General features: G+C 42.4%; 2 protein-coding genes across 6 annotated transcripts in view; one reads left to right on the top strand and one right to left on the bottom strand.

Annotated features, from left to right (window-relative positions):
- The window catches only part of LYPD8 (LY6/PLAUR domain containing 8), a 29,471-nt gene extending 6,968 nt beyond the window's left edge, over positions 1-22,503 (bottom strand). Inside the window, exons 1-6 of one of the 3 annotated variants that reach the window (XR_014241232.1) lie at positions 20,357-22,503; positions 19,839-19,958; positions 17,840-18,001; positions 16,391-16,528; positions 13,003-13,311; positions 10,591-10,823 (exon numbers count right to left, since the gene is read on the bottom strand). Coding sequence is in view for 1 of the 3 variants with exons in the window: in XM_082379571.1 (XP_082235697.1) it covers positions 13,076-13,311; positions 16,391-16,528; positions 17,840-18,001; positions 19,839-19,958; positions 20,357-20,411 (711 nt within the window). In the remaining 2 variants the exon portion in view is untranslated. Of the gene's footprint in view, positions 1-8,887; positions 13,312-16,390; positions 16,529-17,839; positions 18,002-19,838; positions 19,959-20,356 lie in introns of those variants that run through there. The other 2 variants (XR_014241231.1, XM_082379571.1) reach the window with 2 other exon arrangements.
- The window catches only part of LOC309622987 (olfactory receptor 2T27-like), a 214,183-nt gene that overhangs the window by 93,681 nt on the left and 95,894 nt on the right, over positions 1-24,608 (top strand). The window lies entirely within an intron of this gene.

Below are 24,608 nucleotides of genomic sequence, written 5' to 3'. Positions count from 1 at the left end.
GTAGTTTGATAGGGATTGCATTGAATCTGTAGATTGCTTTGGGTAGTATAGTCATTTTCACAATATTGATTCTTCCAATCCAAGAACATGGTATATTTCTCCATCTGTTTATGTCACCTTTGATTTCTTTCATCAGTGTTTTATAGTTTTATGAGTACAAGTCTTTTGCCTACTAAAGTAGGTCTATTCCTAGGTATTTTATTCTTTTTGTTGCAATGGTAAATGGGATTGTTTCCTTAATTTCACTTTCTGATTTTTCGTTGTTAGTGTATAGGAATGCCAGAGATGTCTGTGCATTAATTTTGTATCCTGCAACATTACCAACTTCATGGATTACTTCTAGTAGTTTTCCGGTGGCATCTTTAGGATTTTCTATGTATACTATCATGTCATCTGCCAACAGTGACAGTTTTACTTCTTCTTTTCCAATTTGTGTTCCGTTATTTTTTTTCTTCTCTGATTGCTGTGGCTAGGACTTCCAAAACTATGCTGAATAAGAGTGGTGAGAGTGGACATCCTTGTCTTGTTCTGATCTAGTGGAAATGCTTTCAATTTTTCACCATTGAGTATGATGTTTGCTGTGGGTTTGTCATATATGATCTTTATTATGTCGAGGTAGGTTCCCTCTATGTCCATTTTCTGGAGAGTTTTTATCATAAACGGGTGTTGAATTTTGGCAAAAGCTTTTTCTGCATCTATTGAGATGATCATATGTTTTTTTTTCCCTTAATTTTTAAATATGGTGTATCACATTGATTGATTTGCATATATTAAAGAATCCTTGCATTCCTGGGATAAATATCGCTTGATCATGGTGTAAGATCCTTTTAATGTGTTGTTGGATTCTGTTTGCTAGTATTTTGCTGAGGATTTTTGCATCTATGTTCATCAGTGACATTAGCCTGTAATTTTCTTTTTTTGTGTGATGTCTGTCTGATTTGGTATCCGGGTGATTGTGGCTTCATAGAACGAATTTGGCAGTTTTCCTCCCTCTGTAATTTTTTGGAAGAGTTTGAGAAGGATAGGTGTTAATTCTTCTCTAAACGTTTGATAGAATTCGCCTGTGAAGGCATCTTGTCCGGGACTTTTGTTTGTTGGATGATTTTTTTTTTTTTTAATGTCTGAAACATTTATATTAACATATTTCCATACATATTTCCATACAAATACAAATATAAGATTTTTAGAAATTTCATGTAATGTCTGAAACATTTATATTAACATATTTGCATACAAATAACCCAATGAAAGTTTAGTATTAGTTGTTTTGTTTGTTTTTTTATACTGCAGGTTCTTATTAGGCATCAGTTTTATACACATCAGTGTATACATGTCAATCCCAATCGCCCAATTCAGCACACCACCATCCCCACCCCACCGCAGTTTTCCCCCCTTGGTGTCCATATGTCCATTCTCTACATCTGTGTCTCAACTTCTGCCCTGCAAACTGGCTCATCTGTACCATTTTTCTAGGTTCCGCATACATGCATTAATATACGATATTTGTTTTTCTCTTTCTGACTTACTTCACTCTGTATGACAGTCTCTAGATCCATCCACGTCTCAACAAATGACTCAATTTCGTTCCTTTTTATGGCTGAGTAATATTCCATTGTATATATGTACCACAACTTCTTTATCCATTCGTCTGTTGATGGGCATTTAGGTTGCTTCCATGACCTGGCTATTGTAAATAGTGCTGCAATGAACATTCGGGTGCATGTGTCTTTTTGAATTACGGTTTTCTCTGGGTATATGCCCAGTAGTGGGATTGCTGGGTCATATGGTAATTCTATTTTTAGTTTTTTAAGGAACCTCCATATTGTTCTCCATAGTGGCTGTATCAATTTACATTCCCACCAACAGTGCAAGAGGGTTCCCTTTTCACCACACCCTCTCCAGCATTTGTTGTTTGTAGATTTTCTGATGATGCCCATTCTAACAGGAGTGAGGTGATACCTCATTGTAGTTTTGATTTGCATTTCTCTAATAATTAGTGATGTTGAGCATCTTTTCATGTGCTTCGTGGCCGTCTGTATGTCTTCTTTGGAGAAATGTCTATTTAGGTCTTCTGCCCATTTTTGGATTGGGGTGTTTGTTTCTTTGATATTGAGCTGAATGAGCTGTTTATATATTTTGGAGATTAATCCTTTGTCCGTTGATTCATTTGCAAATATTTTCTCCCATTCTGAGGGTTGTCTTTTCGTCTTGTTTATGGTTTCCTTTGCTGTGCAAAAGCTTTGAAGTTTCATTAGGTCCCACTTGTTTATTTTTGTTTTTATTTCCATTACTCTAGGAGGTGGATCAAAAAAGATCTTGCTGTGATTTATGTCAAAGAGTGTTCTTCCTATGTTTTCCTCTAAGAGTTTTATAGTGTCCAGTCTTATATTTAGGTCTCTAATCCATTTTGAGTTTATTTTTGTGTATGGTGTTAGGGAGTATTCTAATTTCATTCTTTTACATGTAGCTGTCCAGTTTTCCCAGCACCACTTATTGAAGAGACTGTCTTTTCTCCATTGTATATCTTTGCCTCCTTTGTCATAGATTAGTTGACCATAGGTGCGTGGGTTAATCTCTGGGCTTTCTATCTTGTTCCATTGATCTATGTTTCTGTTTTTGTGCCAGTACCATATTGTCTTGATTACTGTAGCTTTGTAGTATAGTCTGAAGTCAGGGAGTCTGATTCCTCCAGCTCCATTTTTTTGCCTCAAGACTGCTTTGCCTATTCGGGGTCTTTTGTGTCTCCATACAAATCTTAAGATGATTTGTTCTAGCTCCGTAAAAAATGCCATTGGTAATTTGATAGGGATTGCATTGAATCTGTAGATTGCTTTGGGTAGTATACTCATTTTCACAATGTTGATTCTTCCAATCCAAGAACATGGTATATCTCTCCATCTGTCGGTATCATCTTTAATTTCTTTCATCAGTGTCTTATAGTTTTCTGCATACAGGTCTTTTGTCTCCCTAGGTAGGTTTATTCCTAGGTATTTTATTCTTTTTGTTGCAATGGTAAATGGGAGTGTTTCCATAATTTCTCTTTCAGATTTTTCATCATTAGTGTATAGGAATGCAAGAGATTTCTGTGCATTAATTTTGTATCCTGCAACTTTACCATATTCATTAATTAGCTCTAGCAGTTTTCTGGTGGCAGTTTTAGGATTCTCTATGTATAGTATCATGTCATCCGCAAACAGTGACAGTTTTACTTCTTCTTTTCCAATTTGTATTCCTTTTATTTCTTTTTCTTCTCTGATTGCCGTGGCTAGGACTTCCAAAACTATGTTGAATAATAGTGGTGAGAGTGGACATCCTTGTCTCGTTCCTGATCTTAGAGGAAATGCTTTCAGTTTTTCACCATTGAGAATGATGTTTGCTGTGGGTTTGTCATATATGGCCTTTATTATGTTGAGGTAGGTTCCCTCTATGCCCACTTTCTGGAGAGTTTTTATCAGAAATGGGTGTTGAATTTTGTCAAAAGCTTTTTCTGCATCTATTGAGATGATCATATGGTTTTTATTCTTCAATTTGTTAATATGGTGTATCACATTGATTGATTTGCGTATATTGAAGAATCCTTGCACCCCTGGGATAAATCCCACTTGATCGTGGTGTATGATCCTTTTAATGTGTTGTTGGATTCTGTTTGCTAGTATTTTGTTGAGGATTTTTGCATCTATATTCATCAGTGATATTGGTCTGTAATTTTCTTTTTTTGTAGTGTCTTTGTCTGGTTTTGGTATCAGGGTGATGGTGGCCTCATAGAATGAGTTTGGGAGTGTTCCTTCCTCTGCAATTTTTTGGAAGAGTTTGAGAAGGATGGGTGTTAGCTCTTCTCTAAATGTTTGATAGAATTCACCTGTGAAGCCATCTGGTCCTGGACTTTTGTTTGTTGGAAGATTTTTAATCACAGTTTCAATTTCATTACTTGTGATTGGTCTGTTCATATTTTCTATTTCTTCCTGGTTCAGTCTTGGAAGGTTATACCTTTCTAAGAATTTGTCCATTTCTTCCAGGTTGTCCATTTTATTGGCATAAAGTTGCTTGTAGTAGTCTCTTAGGATGCTTTGTATTTCTGCAGTGTCTGTTGTAACTTCTCCTTTTTCATTTCTGATTTTATTGATTTGAGTCCTCTCCCTCTTTTTCTTGATGAGTCTGGCTAATGGCTTATCAATTTTGTTTATCTTCTCAAAGAACCAACTTTTAGTTTTATTGATCTTTGCTATTGTTTTCTTTGTTTCTATTTCATTTATTTCTGCTCTGATCTTTATGATTTCTTTCCTTCTGCTAACTTTGGGTTTTGTTTGTTCTTCTTTCTCTAGTTTCTTTAGGTGTAAGGTTAGATTGTTTACTTGAGCTTTTTCTTGTTTCTTTAGGTAGGCTTGTATAGCTATAAACTTCCCTCTTAGAACTGCTTTTGCTGCATCCCATAGGTTTTGGGTCGTCGTGTTTTCATTGTCATTTGTCTCTAGGTATTTTTTGATTTCCTCTTTGATTTCTTCAGTGATCTCTTGGTTATTTAGTAACGTATTGTTTAGCCTCCATGTGTTTGTCCTTTTTACGTTTTTTTCCCTGTAATTCATTTCTAATCTCATAGCGTTGTGGTCAGAAAAGATGCTTGATATGATTTCAATTTTCTTAAATTTACTGAGGCTTGATTTGTGACCCAAGATGTGATCTATCTTGGAGAATGTTCCGTGCGCACTTGAGAAGAACGTGTAATCTGCTGTTTTTGGATGGAATGTCCGATATATATCAATTAAATCTATCTGGTCTATTGTGTCATTTAAAGCTTCTGTTTCCTTATTTATTTTCATTTTGGATGATCTGTCCATTGGTGTAAGTGAGGTGTTAAAGTCCCCCACTATTATTGTGTTACTGTCGATTTCCTCTTTTATAGCTGTTAGCAGTTGCCTTATGTATTGAGGTGCTCCTATGTTGGGTGCATATATATTTATAATTGTTATATCTTCTTCTTGGATTGATCCCTGGATCATTATGTAGTGTCCTTCCTTGTCTCTTGTAACATTCTTTATTTTAAAGTCTATTTTATCTGATATGAGTATAGCTACTCCAGCTTTCTTTTGATTTCCATTTGCATGGAATATCTTTTTCCATCCCCTCACTTTCAGTCTGTATGTGTCCCTAGGTCTGAAGTGGGTCTCTTGTAGACAGCATATATATGGGTCTTGTTTTTGTATCCATTCAGCCAGTCTATGTCTTTTGGTTGGGGCATTTAATCCATTCACGTTTAAGGTAATAATCGATATGTATGTTCCTATGACCATTTTCTTAATTGTTTTGGGTTTGTTTTTGTAGGTCCTTTTCTTCTCTTGTGTTTCCCACTTAGAGAAGTTCCTTTAGCATTTGTTGTAGAGCTGGTTTGGTGGTGCTGAATTCTCTTAGCTTTTGCTTGTCTGTAAAGCTTTTGATTTCTCCATCAAATCTAAATGAGATCCTTGCCGGGTAGAGTAATCTTGGTTGTAGGTTCTTCCCTTTCATCACTTTAAGTATATCATGCCACTCCCTTCTGGCTTGCAGAGTTTCTGCTGAGAAATCAGCTGTTAACCTTATGGGAGTTCCCTTGTATGTTATTTGTCGTTTTTCCCTTGCTGCTTTCAATAATTTTTCTTTGTCTTTAATTTTTGCCACTTTGATTACTCTGTGTCTCGGCGTGTTTCTCCTTGGGTTTATCCTGTATGGGACTCTCTGCGCTTCCTGGACTTGGGTGGCTATTTCCTTTCCCACGTTAGGGAAGTTTTCGACTATAATCTCTTCAAATATTTTCTCTGGTCCTTTCTCTCTCTCTTCTCCTTCTGGGACCCCTATAATGCAAATGTTGTTGCGTTTAATGTTGTCCCAGAGGTCTCTTAGGCTGTCTTCATTTCTTTTCATTCTTTTTTCTTTAGTCTGTTCCGCAGCAGTGAATTCCATCATTCTGTCTTCCAGGTCACTTATCCGTTCTTCTGCCTCAGTTATTCTGCTATTGATTCCTTCTAGCGTAGTTCTCATTTCAGTTATTGTATTGGTCATCTCTGTTTGTTTGTTCTTTAATTCTTCTAGGTCTTTGTTAATCATTTCTTGCATCTTCTCAATCTTTGCCTCCATTCTTATTCCAAGGTCCTGGATCATCTTCACTATCATTATTCTGAATTCTTTTTCTGGAAGGTTGCCTATCTCCACTTCATTTAGTTGTTTTTCTGGGGTTTTTTCTTGTTCCTTCATCTGGTACATAGCCCTCTGCCTTTTCATCTTCTCTATCTTTCTGTAACTGTGGTTTTTGGTCCACAGGCTGCAGGATTATAGTTTTTCTTGCTTCTGTTGTCTGCCCTCTGGTGGTTGAGGCTCTCTAGGAGGCTTGATGGGAGGCTCTGGTGGTGGGTAGAGCTGACTGTTGCTGTGGCGGTCAGAGCTAAGTAAAAAAAGTGGATGATTTTTAATTACGGTTTCTGTTGCATTACTTGTGATAAGCCTTTTTATATTTTCTAATTCTTCCTGGTTCCATCTTGGAAAATTGTACCTTTTCAAGAATTTGTCCATTTTATTGGCATATAGTTGTTTGTAGTAGGCTCTTACAATCCTTTGTATTTCTGCAGTGTCAGTTGTCATTTCTCCTTTTTCATTTCTAATTTTATTGATCTGCGTCATCTCTCTTTTATTCTTGATGAGTCTGGCTAAAGGTTTATCAATTTTGTTTATCTTCTCAAAGAACCAACTTTTAGTTTTACTGATTTTTGCTATTGTTTTCTTCATTTCTATTTCATTTATTTCTGCTCTGATCTTTATGATTTCTTTCCTTATACTCATTTTGGGTTTTCTTTGTTCTTCTTGTTCTAGTTGCTTTAGGTGTAAGGTTAGATTATTTATTTGAGTTTTTTCTTGTTTCCTGAGGTGAGATTGAACTGCTCTAAACTTCCCTCTTAGTACTGCTTTTGCTGCATCCACTAGGTTTTCGGTCATCTTGTTTTCATTGTCATTAGTTTCTATGTATTTTTTTATTTCTTCGTTGATTTCTTTGGTGATCTCTTGGTTATTTAGTAGCGCACTGTTTAGCCTCCATGTATTTGTGTTTTTTACAGTTTTTTTTTTCCTATAATTGATTTCCAATCTCATAGTGTTGTGGTCAGAAAAGATGCTCGATAGGATTTCAATTTTGTTAAATTTTCCGAGACCTTATTTGTTACCCAAGATGTGATCTATCCTGGAGAATGTTCCATGTACACTTGAGAAGAAAGTGTATTCTGCCACTTTCAAGTGGAATGTCCTATAAATATCAATTAAATCTATCTGGTCTATTATGTCATTTAAAGCTTGTGTTTCCTTATTTATTTTCTGTTTGGATGATCTGACCATTGGTGAAAGTGGGGTGTTAAAGTCCCCTACTGTTACTGTGTTACTGTCAATCTCCCCTTTTATGGTTGTTAGCACTTGCCTTATGTGTTGAGGTGCTCCTACGTTGGGTGCATCAATATTTACAATTGTTATATCTTCTTGGATTGATCCCTTGATCATTATGTAGTGTCCTTCCTTATCTCTTGTAACAGTCTTTATTTTAAAGTCTATTTTATTGGATGCGAGTATTGCTACTCCAGCTTTCTTTTGATTTCCATTTGCATGGAATATCTTTTTCCATCCCTTTACTTTCAGTAGGTATGTGTCCCTAGGTCTGAAGTGGGTCTCTTGTAGACAGCATATATATGGGTCTTGTTTTTGTATCCATTCAGCCAGTCTGTGTCTTTTGGTTGGAGCATTGAATCCATTTACATTCAAGGTTATTATTGATATGTATGTTCCCATTACCATTTTCTTAATTGTTTTGGGTTTGTTTTTGTGGGTCTTTTTCTTCTCTTGTGTTTCATGCCTAGAGAAGTTCCTTTAGCATTTGTTGTAAATCTGGTTTGGTGGTGCTGAATTCTCTTAGTTTTTGCTTGTCTGAAAAGCTTTTGATTTCTCCGTCAAATCTGAATGAGATCCTTGCTGGGTAGAATAATCTTGGTTGAAGGTTTTTCTCTTTCATCACTTTAAGTATATCCTGCCACTACCTTCTGACCTGCAAAGTTTCTGCTGAAAATCAGCTCAAAACCTCATGGGGATTCCTTTGTATTTTACATTTTGCTTTTCCCTTGCTGCTTTTAATATTTTTTCTTTGTATTTAATTTTTGTTACTTTTATTAATATGTGTCTTGGTGTGTTTTTCCTAGGATTTATCCTGAATGGGACTCTCTGCACTTTCTGGAATTGCGTGACTATTTCCTTTCCCATGTTAGGGAAGTTTTCCACTATAATCTCTTCAAATATTTTCTCAGACCCTTTCTTTTTCTCTTCTTCTTCTGGGACCCCTATAATTCAAATGTTGGTGCGTTTAGTGTTGTCCCAGAGGTCTCTGTGATTGTCTTAAATTCTTTTCATTCTTTTTTCTTTATTCTGCTCCTCAGCAGTTATTTCCACCATTCTGTCATCCAGCTTATGTATTCGTTCTTCTGCCTCAGTTATTCTGTTATTGATTCCTTCTAGTGTATTTTTCATTTCACTTATTGTGTTGTTCATCTCTGTTTGTTTGTTCTTTAGTTCTTCTAGATCTTAGTTAAACTTTCCTTGTATTTTCTCAATCTGTGCCTCCATTCTATTTCTGAGATTCTGGATCATCTTTACTATCATTACTCTGAATTCTTTTTCAGGTAGGTTGCCTATTTCCTCTTCATTTATTTGGTCTTGTAGGTTTTTACCTTGCTCCTTCATCTGTGACATAATTTTTGTCATCTCATTTTTTTTTTTTTTTTGGTGGGTGGGATTGTGTTCCTGTCTTGCTGGTTGTTTGGCCTGAGGTTTCCAGCACTGGAGTTTGTAGGCTGTTGGGTAGAGCTGGGTCTTGGTGCCAAGATGAAAAAAATGCACAACGTGAGAGTTGTGAGTTAAGTTTTATTGGGCCCAAAATGAGGACTATCGCCCAGGAGACAGCATTTCAGATAGCTCTGAGAAGCTCTTCCCAAGAGGTGGGGGGAAGGTCAATATATATGTGATTTTGGTGAAGGGGAAGTATGTGCAATCAAGCACATATTTTTTGCAGAAGCTTTCTGCTAGTCCTATGACGGTTACTGCTAGTCACAAGGAGCAGACGTCACCATGAAGGATTTTAGTGCTTTTCTGGTTATGAGGAGATACAAGAATTGGGCTCATGAAATCGTCTCTTGAAAATATCTAACTATCTGAAGACTTGTTCTGCTAGTTCTTCCAGAGTACAGAGGGACTCATTCCTGATCTCCACCCTGAACTCCTTTCAGGGGATGTTGAAGGTCAGCAGCTGCAGCAGCTCATAATTTGATCCTTGTAAAGGTAGATGGCAAGTGCCAATTTGTAGGTGACACCCCTTATCTCTTTGGAACAGTCCCTCAGAGAGATCTGAGAGGCTGTATCCCAGGCTTAAGTCCTCAGTAAGTCTGCCCAATAAAACATAATTCTCAGCTTTTAGGTTGTGCATTATCTTTCAGTCGACAGGTGCTATATCCAGTCCACAAAAAAGAGAACCCCACACCCTCCTTCTGTCATCCTGGCCCAGGAAGTGAGTGGGGTGGGGGGAGGAGGGCAGGGTGGAAGGGCTTGGAACCTGGTGGAAACAGTCCCCTGACCTCCCCCTTCCATGGTGGGGGAGTTGTTGCTGGGAAGAGCTGACCTCCCCAGGGCCTATGTTGCCCATAGCCTTGTGTCCAGTTGGTGCCAAATAGCAGCTCAGCTCAATGGAATATGAGCAGAAGAGCTGCCTGTCACTTCCAGGTTGGGACAGCGGAGATGCAGTTGGGAGCCTGGGGCTGGAGTAGAGTGGACTCCAAGGAGAGTGGGGAACCTTGCGGGTCTGAGGGGAGAGGGCTTCTATATCTTGACTGGAGGAGTGGTTACATGGGCACATTTGTCAAAACTCATTAGTTGGTACATGTACCTTTTATTGTATGTAAATCATACAATATATGAATGAAGCTAATTCTAAAGAAAATAAAATAACCTGGGCAAAAGAGCTTTACCCACTGTAAAGAGCTGTGAAAATCAGTGATTCATGATTTGTCCCACTGTACAATGTGAGTATAGAATTCTGTGGACCTCCTCAGACACAGGGCTTATGCTGGAGCCCAGGCTGGGACTAAGGAAGAATTGGCAGCAAAGGGCTTTATCTGGGTGGGAAGTCCTAGACCCTGCCCAGAAGACAGGAATCCAGAGTTAAGTGTGGACAGCCAAGGAAAGGAATGTAGACATTGAGCAGGAGTGGTGCTTTGCCCTGGCCCCTACTCTGGGTGAGGAGGCAGGAGCCAACAGTGCAAATAGAAGTGCATAGAATGGTGTGAATTACTCTCAGTTACAGCAGCAGGACAGAGCATTTGCCCTGGGCATGTCCCTACTACTTCTCCATTTAAACTCCCTCCCTGTACTGTCTTTCTGCTGTCTTTCTACCTGCACCCTACAGTCTGAGAACCTCCCCGAATGGAAAACCAATCCTACTCCTACTTCTGTGCTTACCTCTGCCGTGGCCCTCTTCAGCCCTCGGTCTAAAGCCCAAGTCTTTCCAACGTGTGGAACCTCCTGGGATCTAGCCCTGCTCACCTTCCAGCTGCCTTCCCAGTCCTCAGCCCTGATTTCCATTCCTGTGTGACTCTTTGCAGTTCCCCCAAAATACCACTTCTTCTCATCGAGCCTGAGCAGGGGAACTTCCAGGAGGTTCTAAGAGCAGGTCAGCTCTGGTGGTGCCCTTGGCTGCCTGGAGTCAGCAGCCATGTGAAGATGTAAGCAAGCTGTGCTGTGGCCTATGCGGTCATGGTGGCAGCAGCCATGGACATCTGGGGAGGGGATGAAAAGGGAGAGGGAATCCTGAGACACGGAAGCAGCTATAACCTCAGTGAGGTCAGCATGGTCTGAGAGAAGTGGGCCAGGGCTGCACCTTCCACATCACTCTTTCTGGTAATCCACCCTCTCCTTAGAGGATGGGGAGAGCTGCTTTCAAACTGGAGTCATCTGCATTGACTAGTATTTACTCCTTGACAAGGGGAACTATGTTGGCAGCTCTTACAACCACAGGCATCAAGCATTATCACTATCTCTCTAGTAGTGGTGGGAAACTGAGGCACAGAGAGATGACATCTGTTGCCCAAGGTTCCAGGGCTGGAATTTGAAGCTATGCCTCTGGCTCTAGAGGCCGTGTCCCTTACCACCAAGCCATACTGGCTCTGATCCTGGCACCTTGATCGTGCAAGGTGCATGTGGATAAACTACTTCCTCCCAGGCCATGGAATTGAGGCCTGGCCCCTGGGGCATGCTGCATGGTCCTCTAGACTCTTTGCGTGTCAGCCAGCTGGATGCAGAACCCTTAACTAAGAGCCCAAGAATCCCAGAGAATGGGAGAACCATGGAATAGAAGGAGTCTGGCCCTTTCCTCACTCTCAGAGGGGAGCTGCCCAGGATAGCTACCCAGTCAGGAACATCTATATAGGTTTAAATAACTGAGAAATCAACTTTCCTTGTATTAAACCCCTAAGTTTTTTTTTTTTTAGTAAGATCTATTTGTTACAGCAGCACAACTTAGCTTATTATTAATTGCAAAGGAGAAAAACAGTAACTTTACAGTGGAGAAACCTGGCAGATATGACCTTAACCAAGCAATCAAGATTAACATCACCAGTTGATACGACATATCAACATCATGTAACTCCTGATAAGATGCACTGGGGCTCTGTACCCATGTTCCATTTCATGCAAGGCTACAAGACACATCATTTCTGTGGGATTCTTGCCAAAAAGACATAGCCTCAATCTTATCATAAGAAAACTTCAGACAAGCTCAAATTTCTGAAAAATAACTGGTCAATAAAATAAAGACTCCAGAACTGTCACAGAGTGTGGGAGACTGAGGAGACATAACAACTAAATGCAAAGAATTGGATCCTGGACCAGAGAAAGGACATTAGTGAAAACCGGCAAAAGTCAAATGAGGTCTATTAGTTAGCAGTATGGTTTCAATGCTAAGTTCCTGGTTTTAGTAATTGCAGTGTGGTTACGTAAGATGTGAATGTAAGAGGAAGGTGGGTGATGGGGTACTAGAACTCTCTGAACTATTTTTGAAACTCTTTGAGAAATCTAAAATTATTTCAAAATAAAAAACTCAAATAAATAAATAAATGAAAATGAAAGTGGTGATGAGCTACCATCAGGTGGCCTTTCTGGTGGCTTTGGTCTTAATCATCATCAGCACGCCTGGACAAGAAAGACCCACACTGCGTTGCACCTTTAAAAGTTTTTATTACAGAAAAGCCTATTCTTCCAAGTCCAGCTCAAGGTCCCCCTTATTTACTAAAACTGGGCTTCTGTGCATATTGGATTGAATGGTTTTCTTGCTCCCTGGGTATCTGTTGTGGAGTCGAGGACCCTGCCTTTGATCGTAGTTCTCTGAGAGGAGGGGCTGGGCCTCTGTAGCCATGTTCCATTCTGCACAAGGCTAAGAGACACTTAGTCAGCAGGGCACTGACAGCATTATGCCCCTGCCTGGGAGGTGAGGCAGGGGAATCTGACAGCTTTCAGCAACCCCTGTGCACCCCCTTTTGGGTCTCGTGGTGACAGTGTCCTAGACAATGTCACTGTGGGCCTGAGACTACAGCCAGTACAATTGCTGAAGAGCCAAATATCAGTGCTGGGGTCAAAACAGGGCATTATGGCTGGGCACCCCCCCCCCCGAGTGTGAGGATGGGGACAGTGGCATGTTGATCCCCAGAAGTGCAGGGCTGTAAGCAAAAGATGCCAGCAAGGTGGAAGGGTCTGCTTCTCAGAAGCAAATTAGACAGGGATCAGGGAGGTCCTGAGAGCCCACACACAAAGGTGCAAGGATTTCAAAGGCAAGTAACTGGGAAGTGGTCCTGGACAGTGGCTTGAAGGAAGCCCAGCCCAGAACATATCAGGACAGATTTGGTCATTGAGTGAACCAATGCTTTAATAATAAAGAATAATGTGGCTATCACAGGGCATTACCTGGAAGGCTGTGACTGCTACTGCTACTCACTGAGCAGTTACACAGGGAGGGGAGGGTTTGAGGGTGCAGATCTCAGAGCAGCAACCACAGCAGGAGAAGGCTGGCAAGGGTCAAGGGTGTGAAGAAGACTTTAGAACCAGTGTCACGGGTGGTCTGGGTAGTGGGAGTGGGTGTTGAGGAGGCAACGGAGCTGTCTCCACACTGAAACTTTAGGAAAGTGACTCCTCCAACCGTCCGATTTCCAGTAGCCAGGAACTTACAGGTGGAGTTGCTGACCTTGGAGCAGCCTTTCAGCATGAGCTTCGTCTCTGTGAACGCAAAAGAGACAGTCAGGACTTCACAGCCCCTTCGCCCTTCCTCCCCCGTCTTCTCAGTGACCTGCAAGAGCTGAAACAGGTCTGTTCCTGACACAGGAGCTTGGAAGAAGGAGCCCAGGATCAAGAACACCAAATGGTGATGGCAGAGTGGCTGTGGAGGTGAGGGCCTAGATACCCTCTCCCAACCAGTCCTGGAGGAAACTGAGGCTCCTGGAGGTGGATGCGAACCTGAGCTCACGGGTTAGGGCTAGAACTGGACCTGGGAATGAACTCTTCAGTGTTTTCCTGAGCAGCTGGCAGGTGGTGAAATCCTGGGACAGGCTCAGACCCTCCGTAGTCCTCTGCTCTCAATCCAGGAGGGAGTCAGCACTTCAGACCTGCTCCTGGCCTCTCCTCCTCTAGGCTCTGCTTTCCATCCCCACTCCTCTCTGGACCTGAGTTCTCTCTGCCTGAGTTTTCCCTGAGAAGAGGGAAAAACAGCCAGAGGGGATGCAGAGAGACCCCTGTATCTTAACTCTAAATCTGTGTTGTGATGTGTTTAACCCTGTTTTAAGGTGCAGGTCCTAGGAAAAGACAAGGGAATTTGCAAAGAAGATGTGATTGTGATTGCAGCTACCTTTTACTGAGTACTTACTATGTGCCAGTATTGCTCTGTAGGCTGCAAGTCAAACAGCCCTGGAGGAGAGGCAGCTCACAGGGGAGGAAGGGGCTGGAGGAGGTGACTGGTTACTTGTTAGAGGCAGGGCTGCAATTTGAGTTCAAGGCTGACTCCATACGTGCTCTGAGAAGGAGGGGGAAACCTCCACATCCCAGTAAAGGAAGCAATTCATTGCTGCTTTAGAGCAAATATCAGTGCTGGAGGTTGAATTAGAGTGTGTTAGGAAGATGTGTTGCCTGACACATGGCTACAGTATTTTTTTTTTAACATCTTTATTGGAGTATAATTGCTTTACAATGGTGTGTTAGTTGCTGCTGTATGACAAAGTGAATCAGCTATACATATACATATATCCCCATATCCCCTCCCTCTTGTGTCTCCCTCCCACCCTCCCTATCCCACGCCTCTAGGTGGGCAAAAAGCACCGAGCAGATCTCCCTGTGCCATACAGCTTGGGCAAAAACAAAAACAAAATCCTACATTTATGATGGCTTTGATCTGTCTGGCTTTCAGATTAAGTCAAAGCCTGGGACTTTGCAGACAGCTGGGAATAGGGTGGGCAGAAAGAACGTGTCCTTCGATGTCATTGTTGCCCTCAGACACACCTTTAGAATTAAACATCAGAGCTGTGTAAACATCAAGATCCTTAAATGCCTATTATTATGTGAAATAAGTCACTCTGAAAAGGCTACAAACGATATGATTCCCAACTATATGACATTCTGATAAAGGCAAAACTATAGAAAGAGTAAAAAAATCAGAGGTTGCCGGTGGTTAGGGATGAATAGACAGAGCACAGAGGATTTTTAGGTCAGTGAAACTACACTACTGTGTATGATACTGTAACAGTAGGTACATGTCCTTATACATTTGTCGAAACCCGTAGAAGGTACATCACAAACAGTGACCCCTAATGGACTCTGGTTGATAACAATGTGTCAGTGTAAGCTCATGGATGGTAACAAATGTACCTTTTTGGTGAGTGATGTTGATAGTGGGGAAGGCTATATATGTGTAAGGGAAAGGGGTATAGGAAAAATCTTTATATCTTCCTCTCAATTTTCCTGTGAATCTAAAACTGCTCTAAAAAATAAAGTCTATATTTTTAAAAGTAAAAAGAAGTTCAGAAGTGTGATGCTTGGCCCCACTTAGAAATCTGCAATTACAATTAAGCATCGATTTCTGATACTATAATTGCCACTTAACAAAAGTTGAAATCGAATTGTACCTGGATGTTAGCGCTCTTAAACTCGTTAATCTAAGTCATATCGTGGCAGAGACTGACTGGCTCTTCATTTCAGCTTCATGCCTCTTCCTTTCCTGCTGGGCCACCGCTAGGTCTGGGTCCCAGCCAACAGAAGGTGGAAAGGAGTGATGCACTCACTTCTAGGCGTTGCCTGTAAAAACCTTCCTGCTTCCTCCACTCCTTCTCTTCCCCCACCTGGTGGCCAGAGACGTAAAGAATACAGAAGAGAACTGCCAAGACCTGAGTGGGTAGGGGCCAGAGCCTCAAGATGGAAGGAACCCAGGGCCCTGGACTCTGCAATGAACTGCACCACGAGCAAGAAATAAACATATGTTGCATTGAGCCATAGGACTTGGAAGTTGCCCTTTAACAGTAATTAACTTACCCTAATTAATAAATGTATTATTTAAATATTCAGCCATAATATTTGCCTGAATATTTAAGGAATAATATTTATTGGTTTTATATTGTATGATGGTTAATTTGTATCTCATAATGGTTAATATCAAACTACTTTTGTAGAAAAGAACAGTTGGTTGGATATTTTTTTGGAGGGCGATCATCAGTATTGTTCATTTTCAAGTTTACAATGACTTTTTTTTAAGTATGAAATGCTGTACTGGTTGTACACCATCACCACAGGGGAATAGATCATGGCTAAAGTGTTAAATAGAACTTTTTTATTTTGTTGTTGTTGTTGTTCTTCTTTTTTCAATTGGTTGGATATTAAAGCCCCGTTTGACTCTTCCTTCCAGGTGACTCAAGCTGTCATAAGCCAATACCTCTCAGTGACATGCAGAGAAGGGAAGTGTACATATAAAAGGAAATAAAAGTCAGACCCACCCATATCTACAGAATAGGTCACCCTAGTAAAGAAATAAATGTCAGGAGTGACATGATGCCCTTAAAAGAGCCTGGCTTGATTACAAGCCATAAGAGAACAGGGTTCAAGAGACTGACAGCCCAGGAGGAATGAACTCTGGACTGAGGTGGCAGAAATAGCAACCAGCTCAAAGCTACATTAACAGCCTCACTATCTCAAAGGCCTCCTGACCTTATTCCCTCTTCCTACTAACCTCTTCCAGGCCTTTTTTGTTAATCCAGAATTTATGATCCAAGGCATGACATGTTTTAAACTCAAGTCCCATAAAAAGGAAATGACATACCATTCTTAAATTCTGCGATTAGATTGACACATCTTTCTTCTTTATAACATTTCCGGGTTGCCCCGTTACAGGAAGTTTCATTAGATCCATAACATGCAAGGCACTCTGTGTTGCTGGACACCTCTTCCTGTGGGGGATCTGGGTAGAGTAAGAGTCATTAACTCAGAACAGTGTTATCACAAATATCACGGTACTGCCTTGGGTGGAATGGGAAAGGCAGACAAAGACGCTAGCCAGAGAGACCTCTCAGGGTCTCTCTGCATGCTCAGGAATCTCAGATCCTGCCATAAAAATACCAGTCATCCCATCCCCATGTCCCACCAAAATATTTACAGCACACAACCTCACAGACCTTCCCTCACAGACCATCCAGTCTGCAAGAACTGTGGTCAGTGAGGGTGTTGGGATGAGGAGGGAAAGGTAAGATTCTGAGCTAAAACCAATCGATAGCTAATGTCAACAGTAGCCAGCTATTCTGAACATTAGCCAACAGGTGTGTGACTATTACTAAATCTAGCTCTGAACAAATGAACACAGGCCATTATTTAACATTGTGACTTGGATAAAAAAAAAATTATATTGAGACTCAGCTCTGCTATTAATGAACCATGCTCTATGACTATGGCCACATTTTCTCCTCTTCAAAAAGAAGGCTTTGATCTAAGCCAACAGTTCTCAAATGGTGGTCCAGGGACTCCTGGGGATCCCTGAGACCCTTTCAGGGAGTCCACTAGGTCAAATCATTTTCATGATAATACTTAGATGTTCTTTGCTTCTTTTACTCTCTTTCTCTCATGAAAATACAATGGAGTTTTCCAGAGGCTACATGGCATGTGAGATTGCAACAGACTAAGAGAACAAGCAAATCTGAGAACCCAACTGTATTCTATTAAACCAGAAATTAAGGAGCTTTGAGAAAACATGGAGCAATGCTATTCTTCCCACTAAATATTTTTTGTTTTGGAAAATAGTTATTTCTATGTTAAAAAAAATGTTATTAATGGTAACAAGTAATGAGTTTTATTATTTTTTAGTGAACTAATAAATATTTTTTAAATTTCTTAGCCTTATTTTTAATACAGTAAATATTGATAGATATAGTCCACAGAAACAAACATTATTTGGAGTCCTCAATAATTTTTACGACTTAGAGTCTTGAAAGACGTCTTGAGGCCACACAATTTGAAAGCTACTAATGAGCGTCTAGTACCCTCCCACACATCTCAGAGTGCTGTGATTTCTGTCTTTACTGAGAAAGGGGAAAGCATGGTAGTAGCACTGGTTTTCCTCATTTGTTTCTCAAGTAGTTGTTGTATGTTAGCTGTTAATGTTACCCAAATATGCACTGAAGTGCCTAGACTTAAGATGTCCACCCAAGAGTGAGAACCATAAGTAGTGAAGGAAGGGACGGAGCTGGGAGGACAGAGGAAGGATGTGGCCAGCACCCACCTATGGTGTCATTGTTGTCATTGCATGCCTTTCCTTGGCAACACTGGCTTGCAAAATGGAAGCTTTCATTAGCAGATACGTGGACTGTGAAGGTCTTGACCACGCCCTCGCTGCAATTATCTGCAGAGCAGGCCTTATCCTTGTACACTGTGATGTGTTCTCCTACACAAAGGCAAACACAGACTGTCAGTCCTGGGTACAGAGTGTTCAGGGAGGGCAAAGGTCCTGAAGAGCAACTGCTTTAGGCAAGGGCAGAAAACACACCCTCAGCTCAATGCAGTTTGGGGGACACTGGAGAGGGTTTCCTGCAAAAAGAAAAATCCTTCTCAGTGAGGTAGTTCCTTTGTTTAGCAGGAGATTATCAGAGATGCAGCTTAAATTCCAGGTGAAAGGCTGATGGGGAGCTTAGAAGTGGGTGGTTCAGGCTGCCACACCCAGAGCCCACTGAACAGTCTTAGCGTCTCTAAATATAGCCAAATAGATGTGATGGGTTTATGTGCAACACGATGTTGAACCTGAAGTTAATCAAGCTTCTAGACCAGAGCTATCCAATATGGTAGCCCTAGCTCTATGTGGCCACCTACAAATCAGTCCTCAGTCACACTAACCATATTTCAAGTGACAAATAGCTACATGTGGCTACCATATAGGACAGCATTGACATAGACATTAACATCACTGAAGAAAGTTCTACTGAACACATGAGTGCAGTTTACAGGAAATACCAGGAGTAGGGGAACAAGTGAAATGACATCACAAATAAGCAATCAAACAAAGCCAGAATATAAGACAGCTACAGGATAAATGGCCCCATTTCTCCAACAAATCAATGGGATTGAGCAAAGAAAGTGATATTAGTTATTATTAAACAAATTAGACACAATAGAGCTAACAGCAAAATGCGATGTGAGGATTTTGTTTGGATCCAAATTCCAATGCATCTACTATAATACATCTTTGAAACACTTGGAACATTTTTAAGGTGGCCTGAGTATTACAAGAAATTTTTAAATTATAGCTAATTTTCTTAGGTGTGATAATTGTATTGTAGTTATATAAAAAGGGGAAAAAAGTTCTTATCAGAGATGAATAGTGAAGTGTTTATAGGGGAAATAACATGCTATCTAGGTTTGCTTTAAAATATTATGGGGAGAGGGTAAATTAGGAGTTTGGGATTAAAATATACACACTATTGTATATAAAATAAATAACCGACAAGAACCTACTGTATAGCACAGGGAACATACTCAATATCTTGTAATAACCTATAATGGAAAAGAATCCATTTTCCTAAAATGGAAAAGAATTCATATATATGTGTGCCTGTGTGTGTCTGTGTGTGAATCACTTTGCTGTACACCTGAAACTAACACAATATTGTAAATCAACTATATTTCAATAAAAATTTTACAAATAAAAATAAAATACTATGGGGGAAAAATAGCAAAATGTTAATTGTTGACACAGGATGGTGGTTACATGGCAGTTCATTATAGTCCTCTTCCTGCTTTTGTGTATGTTTGAAATGTCCATAATAAAAAGTTTAAAGTAAGTCAAAATGCTCTGAGAGAGAGGTAACAATCATGCCAGCAGAACATCCTGGAAGGAAGTCTGAGTGAAAATATGTTGGATCTGGAACAGGAAGGAACACTGAGAAGAGGGAAAGGGGGGCAGAAAATGGAACAATGAAAACACCTAGAGCAAATTGCCTGCTTTGTAATTTAGCTAAGAGCTGCCCCTGCTTCTCACGTTCACTAATACAGGTCTAGGATGAAGTCTGAGTCAGGGGCAGCAAATCCAAGGAGCCATAGGGCTTGTCTGCTTGCTTGGCTCTACCACTGTTACTGATTCCTGCATTCTGCTCCTCCTGAGAGGTGCCTTCATGACCCCCTCTCTCCTTGCACAGTGCAGCCTTAGCCTTGCTTCCCTGGCCAACCTCTCCAGCACCTGCCCTGTGCAAGTTCCAGAAATGGGAATGATAAGCATCCCCCAGGCTCACCTAGAGAAAAGTTCGTCAAGAAAGTGGTACAGCTGATACTGGCACTTGCGGGACACTCAGTGGCATTTCTGTCAACACAGGCGTCTGTCAACGAATTACACTGCAAACAACTCAAGGATTCTGGGAAGACAAGATGTTCGGCATTGTCAACATTCAGGAGACATTTATAGAGTGTGCTCTGGCCAAAGCACTGCACTCACCTCAGGGTAAAAGAATAGCCAAGATGGCATCCCTTCCCTCTGGGGGTCCCCCAAACTTTAAGCTGTGAGGTGGAGCCACCCCCATTAAGTTTATCCCCACTGTCCACCATTCCCCAGTGGGAAGACCCAACCTTGACCCACAGCACTTAGTGGTACCACAGGGGGCAGTGTGCACAGAGAGGTCTCATAGCCTCCACTGCCCACACCTTGACATGAGAGGTCACATGAGGGGATCCCAGGGCACCAAGAGCGAGAAGACCATGGTGAGGTGGAAAAAGGGGTCTTCATTCCAAAAGGGGGCCATGTGGTTTCCCTCACCTACAGCTGCAACCGTGAGCATGACGATGATACCAGCAAAGAGGAAGCCCTTCATGGTGCTGGACCTATGTCTCTTGAGGACGAGGACTGTGGCCGCAGAGCCTTAAGCCAGAAGAGACACAAAGAAGGCAGTCTGGGGAATCAGAAGGCCTCTGGGGAGTGATATTCCCTAGGGTTGCAATCAAACTTCAACAGACCCAGCCCATCCTTGTGACAGAAGGAATCAGCATCCTCAGCTGGGAGCACCGAGCCAAGAAGCAGATTCCACCCTGCCCTTATACCCACAAAAGCCTGGGTTTTCCCAATCCTAGATGCCTGCAAAGGCATCCACACACAGGTACAAAACACAGCCCAGAGCATTTCCTACAGAGCCACTATGGGTACAGAATGGGCAGAAAGATGACCGCCAACCCCGCTGAGGATGGGGGTCCAAGAAGAAAGCTGGGCTCTCATGTCCCAGAGCATAATGTCCATCCTGTAGGTGGTATCTTGCCACATTCACGTAATGCACTTAGGAGCTCTGTCTCTGCCATCGCCACTCCAACAAGCAGGCACATATTGAGCACTTACTCTTGTTCCAAGCACTTATGTGCATTGACTCATGTAATTTCTCCACCCAGCAGGCAGGTACTATTATCAGCATCACCCTCATTTCAAAGGGGAAATCAAGCCCCAGAGAGGTTAAGTAAAGCACTCAAAGTCAAGGTTGCACTCCTGGGAGGGGTTAGAGCTGGATTTGGCCCAGGCCTCTAACCACACTGCCTCCAACACACATGACTCCCAAAGCCCTGGACCTGGATACACTCAACCTACAGAGCTCAATCAGAAGCCCCAGCACACTTCTGACTGGCCTGTCATCAATCTCTCTGCACATGAAAGTCATCTAATAGCTAAGGTTTAGCTGTATTTATTAAGATCCTGGGAGTTTGGGGTTAGCAGATGTAAACTTATAGGATGGATAGACAACAAGGTCCTACTGTATAGCACAGGGAACTATATGCAATACCCTGTGATAAACCATAATGGAAAAGAATATTTTTTTAACATCTTTTTTACAATGGTGTGTTAGTTGTTGCTTTATAACAAAGTGAATCAGTTATACATATACATATGTTCCCATATCTCTTCCCTCTTGCGTCTCCCTCCCACCTTCCCTATCCCACCCCTCTAGGTGGTTACAAAGCACCGATCTGATCTCCCTGTGCTATGCGGCTGCTTCCCACTAGCTATCTATTTTACATTTGGTAGTATGTATAAGTCCATGCCAGCTGGGATGAAGTGAAAAGAATATTTTTTTAAAAAGAATGTCTATATGTGTATAACTGAGTCACTTTGCCATACAGCAGAGGGTGGCACAACATTGTAAATCAACCATACTTCAATTTTAAAAAAAAAAGATCCTGAATCAGAGCTCCTAGAATATCAATTTGCCCGTGTATCAAAGCAGCATGGAAGGGAAATGTCTGGCTCTGCACTGAGCCCTTATTCATCGTTAGCTCATTTATACTATGAATAGTAACCAGGAGCTACATATGGCTACTTACCTCTGGATCCATTGAAGGAATAAAAAGGAAAGATACTGTTTCTCAGTCACCAGCCATGTTCCAGTGCTCAGTGGCCACATGTGGCTGGCGGCTCTGCTGTATTGGTCAGTGCAAGTATGGAACAAGTCCCAGGGCACAGTGCTGCTGTAAAGATTTTTGCCCACTCCACAGCTGAGAAAACTGCAGATGGAGGGATAATGCAAGCTGCCCAAGCTCACCCAGCTTGTCAGACGAAAAGTGGGACTCCATTCAGGGTCCTTCCAGGTCCAAAACCGAGTTGTACCATAATAGCTGCCACTTACTAAGGAGCAACCGACTTTCACTGGGGCGTTGCAGGCCACCGCCCACATCTCCCCTCACCACACCACATACACATGCTCCCCCACATACACACCACACCACACACACACATACACACACCACACACATACACACACACAAACACTATGATCCCCTAGTTAACTGATTACGAGTCGGTGAAAAGAAAGAGAAACTAGCCCCAATGGAGGGAGACAGACAGCCCATCAATTGTCTAATGGCCCCAATATTTAGAGATCCTAGGAGAAAAATAAAGTATGTTTGGTTTGGAGCTGGTGGCAGATGTTCTGTCACCACTCCAGGCCCAGAACCCCGGTAGAGAGAGAGGTTCAGGGTTTGGGCCTCCTGGGAAGGGCCTCTCAAGCCTTGTAGGTGTAAAGGAAGAGGAGATGGGAGGGCAAGAAATGAGGGTAAAGAGTCCACAACAGCCACATCAATTAAGTGCACAAATTGCCTCAGCCCTGTGGTATAGACCTGATGATTAGCCTCATTTTCAGAGGGAAATAATGGAGGCCCAGAGAGGTCAGGACCCTACCTAGGGACATGTAGCAGATCTTGGAGGTGGTGGGACCCAGGGCCCTGCACACCACCTCTGCAGGAGAGAGGAGCCAGTGAGCTGGGGGTCAGGGCAGGGGCCCCATAGGGAAAATGAGACCAAGTGCATCTGTACACCCCTTTGCAAAGTCCTTCCTATTCATCCTATTGTTGGACATTTTCAGCTGTCTGAGAGGGTCTTACCTCAATTGTTCTCATCTTACACAGAGAAGCAAGAGCTCACAGAAGCTGTGAGAAGGACACAGCACCACACACACACACACACACACACACACACACACACAGAGCAAACCCCAGCACCTCTCCACTCCAGCCTTCCCCTTCCCGGGCACTGCTGGAAGAGCGAGAGAATGCCAGGAGAATGCTCTGGACCCCAGCCAGCGCTGAATGCCCTTCCCCTGCTTTCAGCTTCTCCCAGGCTGGGTCCTGTCTCACAGCCCAGCCCCAGTCCCTTACCTTCTCTGTCTGGCCCAGAGATTGCCCTGAAGAAGGTGGATCCCGGCAGAAGGTTGGAGAAGGTGTGTGAGGGCCCTTATATAGCAGGTGGTTGCACAGTGAGAAAGCACAGCCGCCTATAGGGAGGGGCTTCTGGGCCAGACTGGGCCCTGCCCAACCATAGGGACATAGGTGGCTTAACCCTAGGCAGCTATGATGTTGGTCAACTCTCTGAAGCCTCCAGGAATTGGGAGAAACTTTGGTCAAGACCTGCCTTTGGCAAAATGGGCAAGGGAGTAAGGTGTGTCCCTGGCACTGTCTCACGTTGGCTGCCACCCACCAGATGGATTCTATGACCGGTTAATGTGTCACAAGCATACCCTTATCCCAACCTGGTAAAGCTGTCACCTTGATTAGCCCATTTACAGCTGAGGAAACCAAGGCATGTAAGAGAAACATAACAGATTTGCCCAAGGTTACACAGCTGGGACAGAGTCAGAACTCAGAATCAGGTTACACGGGGTTTGTGTGGCTCGGGAAAGGGTCTCAGGTCCCCTTGGGAAAGTGTCTGAACTTCACTAAGTCTCAGGGTCCTACAGACAAGATGAGGATAAACTCACTGTGTAACCTTACAGGGTAGAGGGACCACGAAGCCGCTGCCTGGAGGATGCCCTATGCACCTCAGGGAGGGACCTACAGCTACAGCTGCTGCAGCTTCCCACACCCCAGGCAGTTTGTCTGGCAGTGCTGTCTGGGCAGCCACTGTTGGTGAGAGTTCAGGTCAGCCCAGGATTCTCCCAGCCCCGCCCTCACATTGTGCTGTGGGTGTTCCTGGCTTTGAATGTGGATTTGAGTTCCCTTCCCTCCTGCTGTTCCTGCCACTTCAGATATTCACACTCACTTACACACATACATGCACACACACGCATATGCACACACTCTCACACACACATCACACACACAGGATGGGTGGGGAACTGAGGATTCAGGGGTTGCGCATCACACAAACACCTCCAGCCTACAGTTAAACCTTAGAGATCCCTGCTCCTGAAAATACTCCTTGCTCATTGCTGCTCACTCTGCACTAGTCTGTGGCTCAGCTCTCCCTCTTTCCCCAAACTCATGCATTTATTCAATATTTTTGGAGGACCCACCATGCATCAGGCCCATTCCAGGCATTTGGGAGGTATTTGAGCAAAGAGACAGAGACTTTGCCTTCCTGGAGTGTAGTCTAGAGGGGGAGACATGACATAAACAAAGTGATAAATAAGCAAATTACAGGGTAGATTAGAATGTGGTGACTGCTCTGGCAAAGAGACAGAGAAGAGCAAAGTTGAGGGATCAACCATGCTGGGGGAAAAGGGGGCACATGATTCAATTTTAAATAGAGAGGTCTGCAT

The sequence above is a fragment of the Balaenoptera borealis genome (assembly GCF_965194805.1).
Source record: "Balaenoptera borealis genome assembly, chromosome: 2".
Taxonomy (NCBI): domain Eukaryota; kingdom Metazoa; phylum Chordata; class Mammalia; order Artiodactyla; family Balaenopteridae; genus Balaenoptera; species Balaenoptera borealis.
This window is presented reverse-complemented; position numbering and strand designations above follow the sequence as displayed.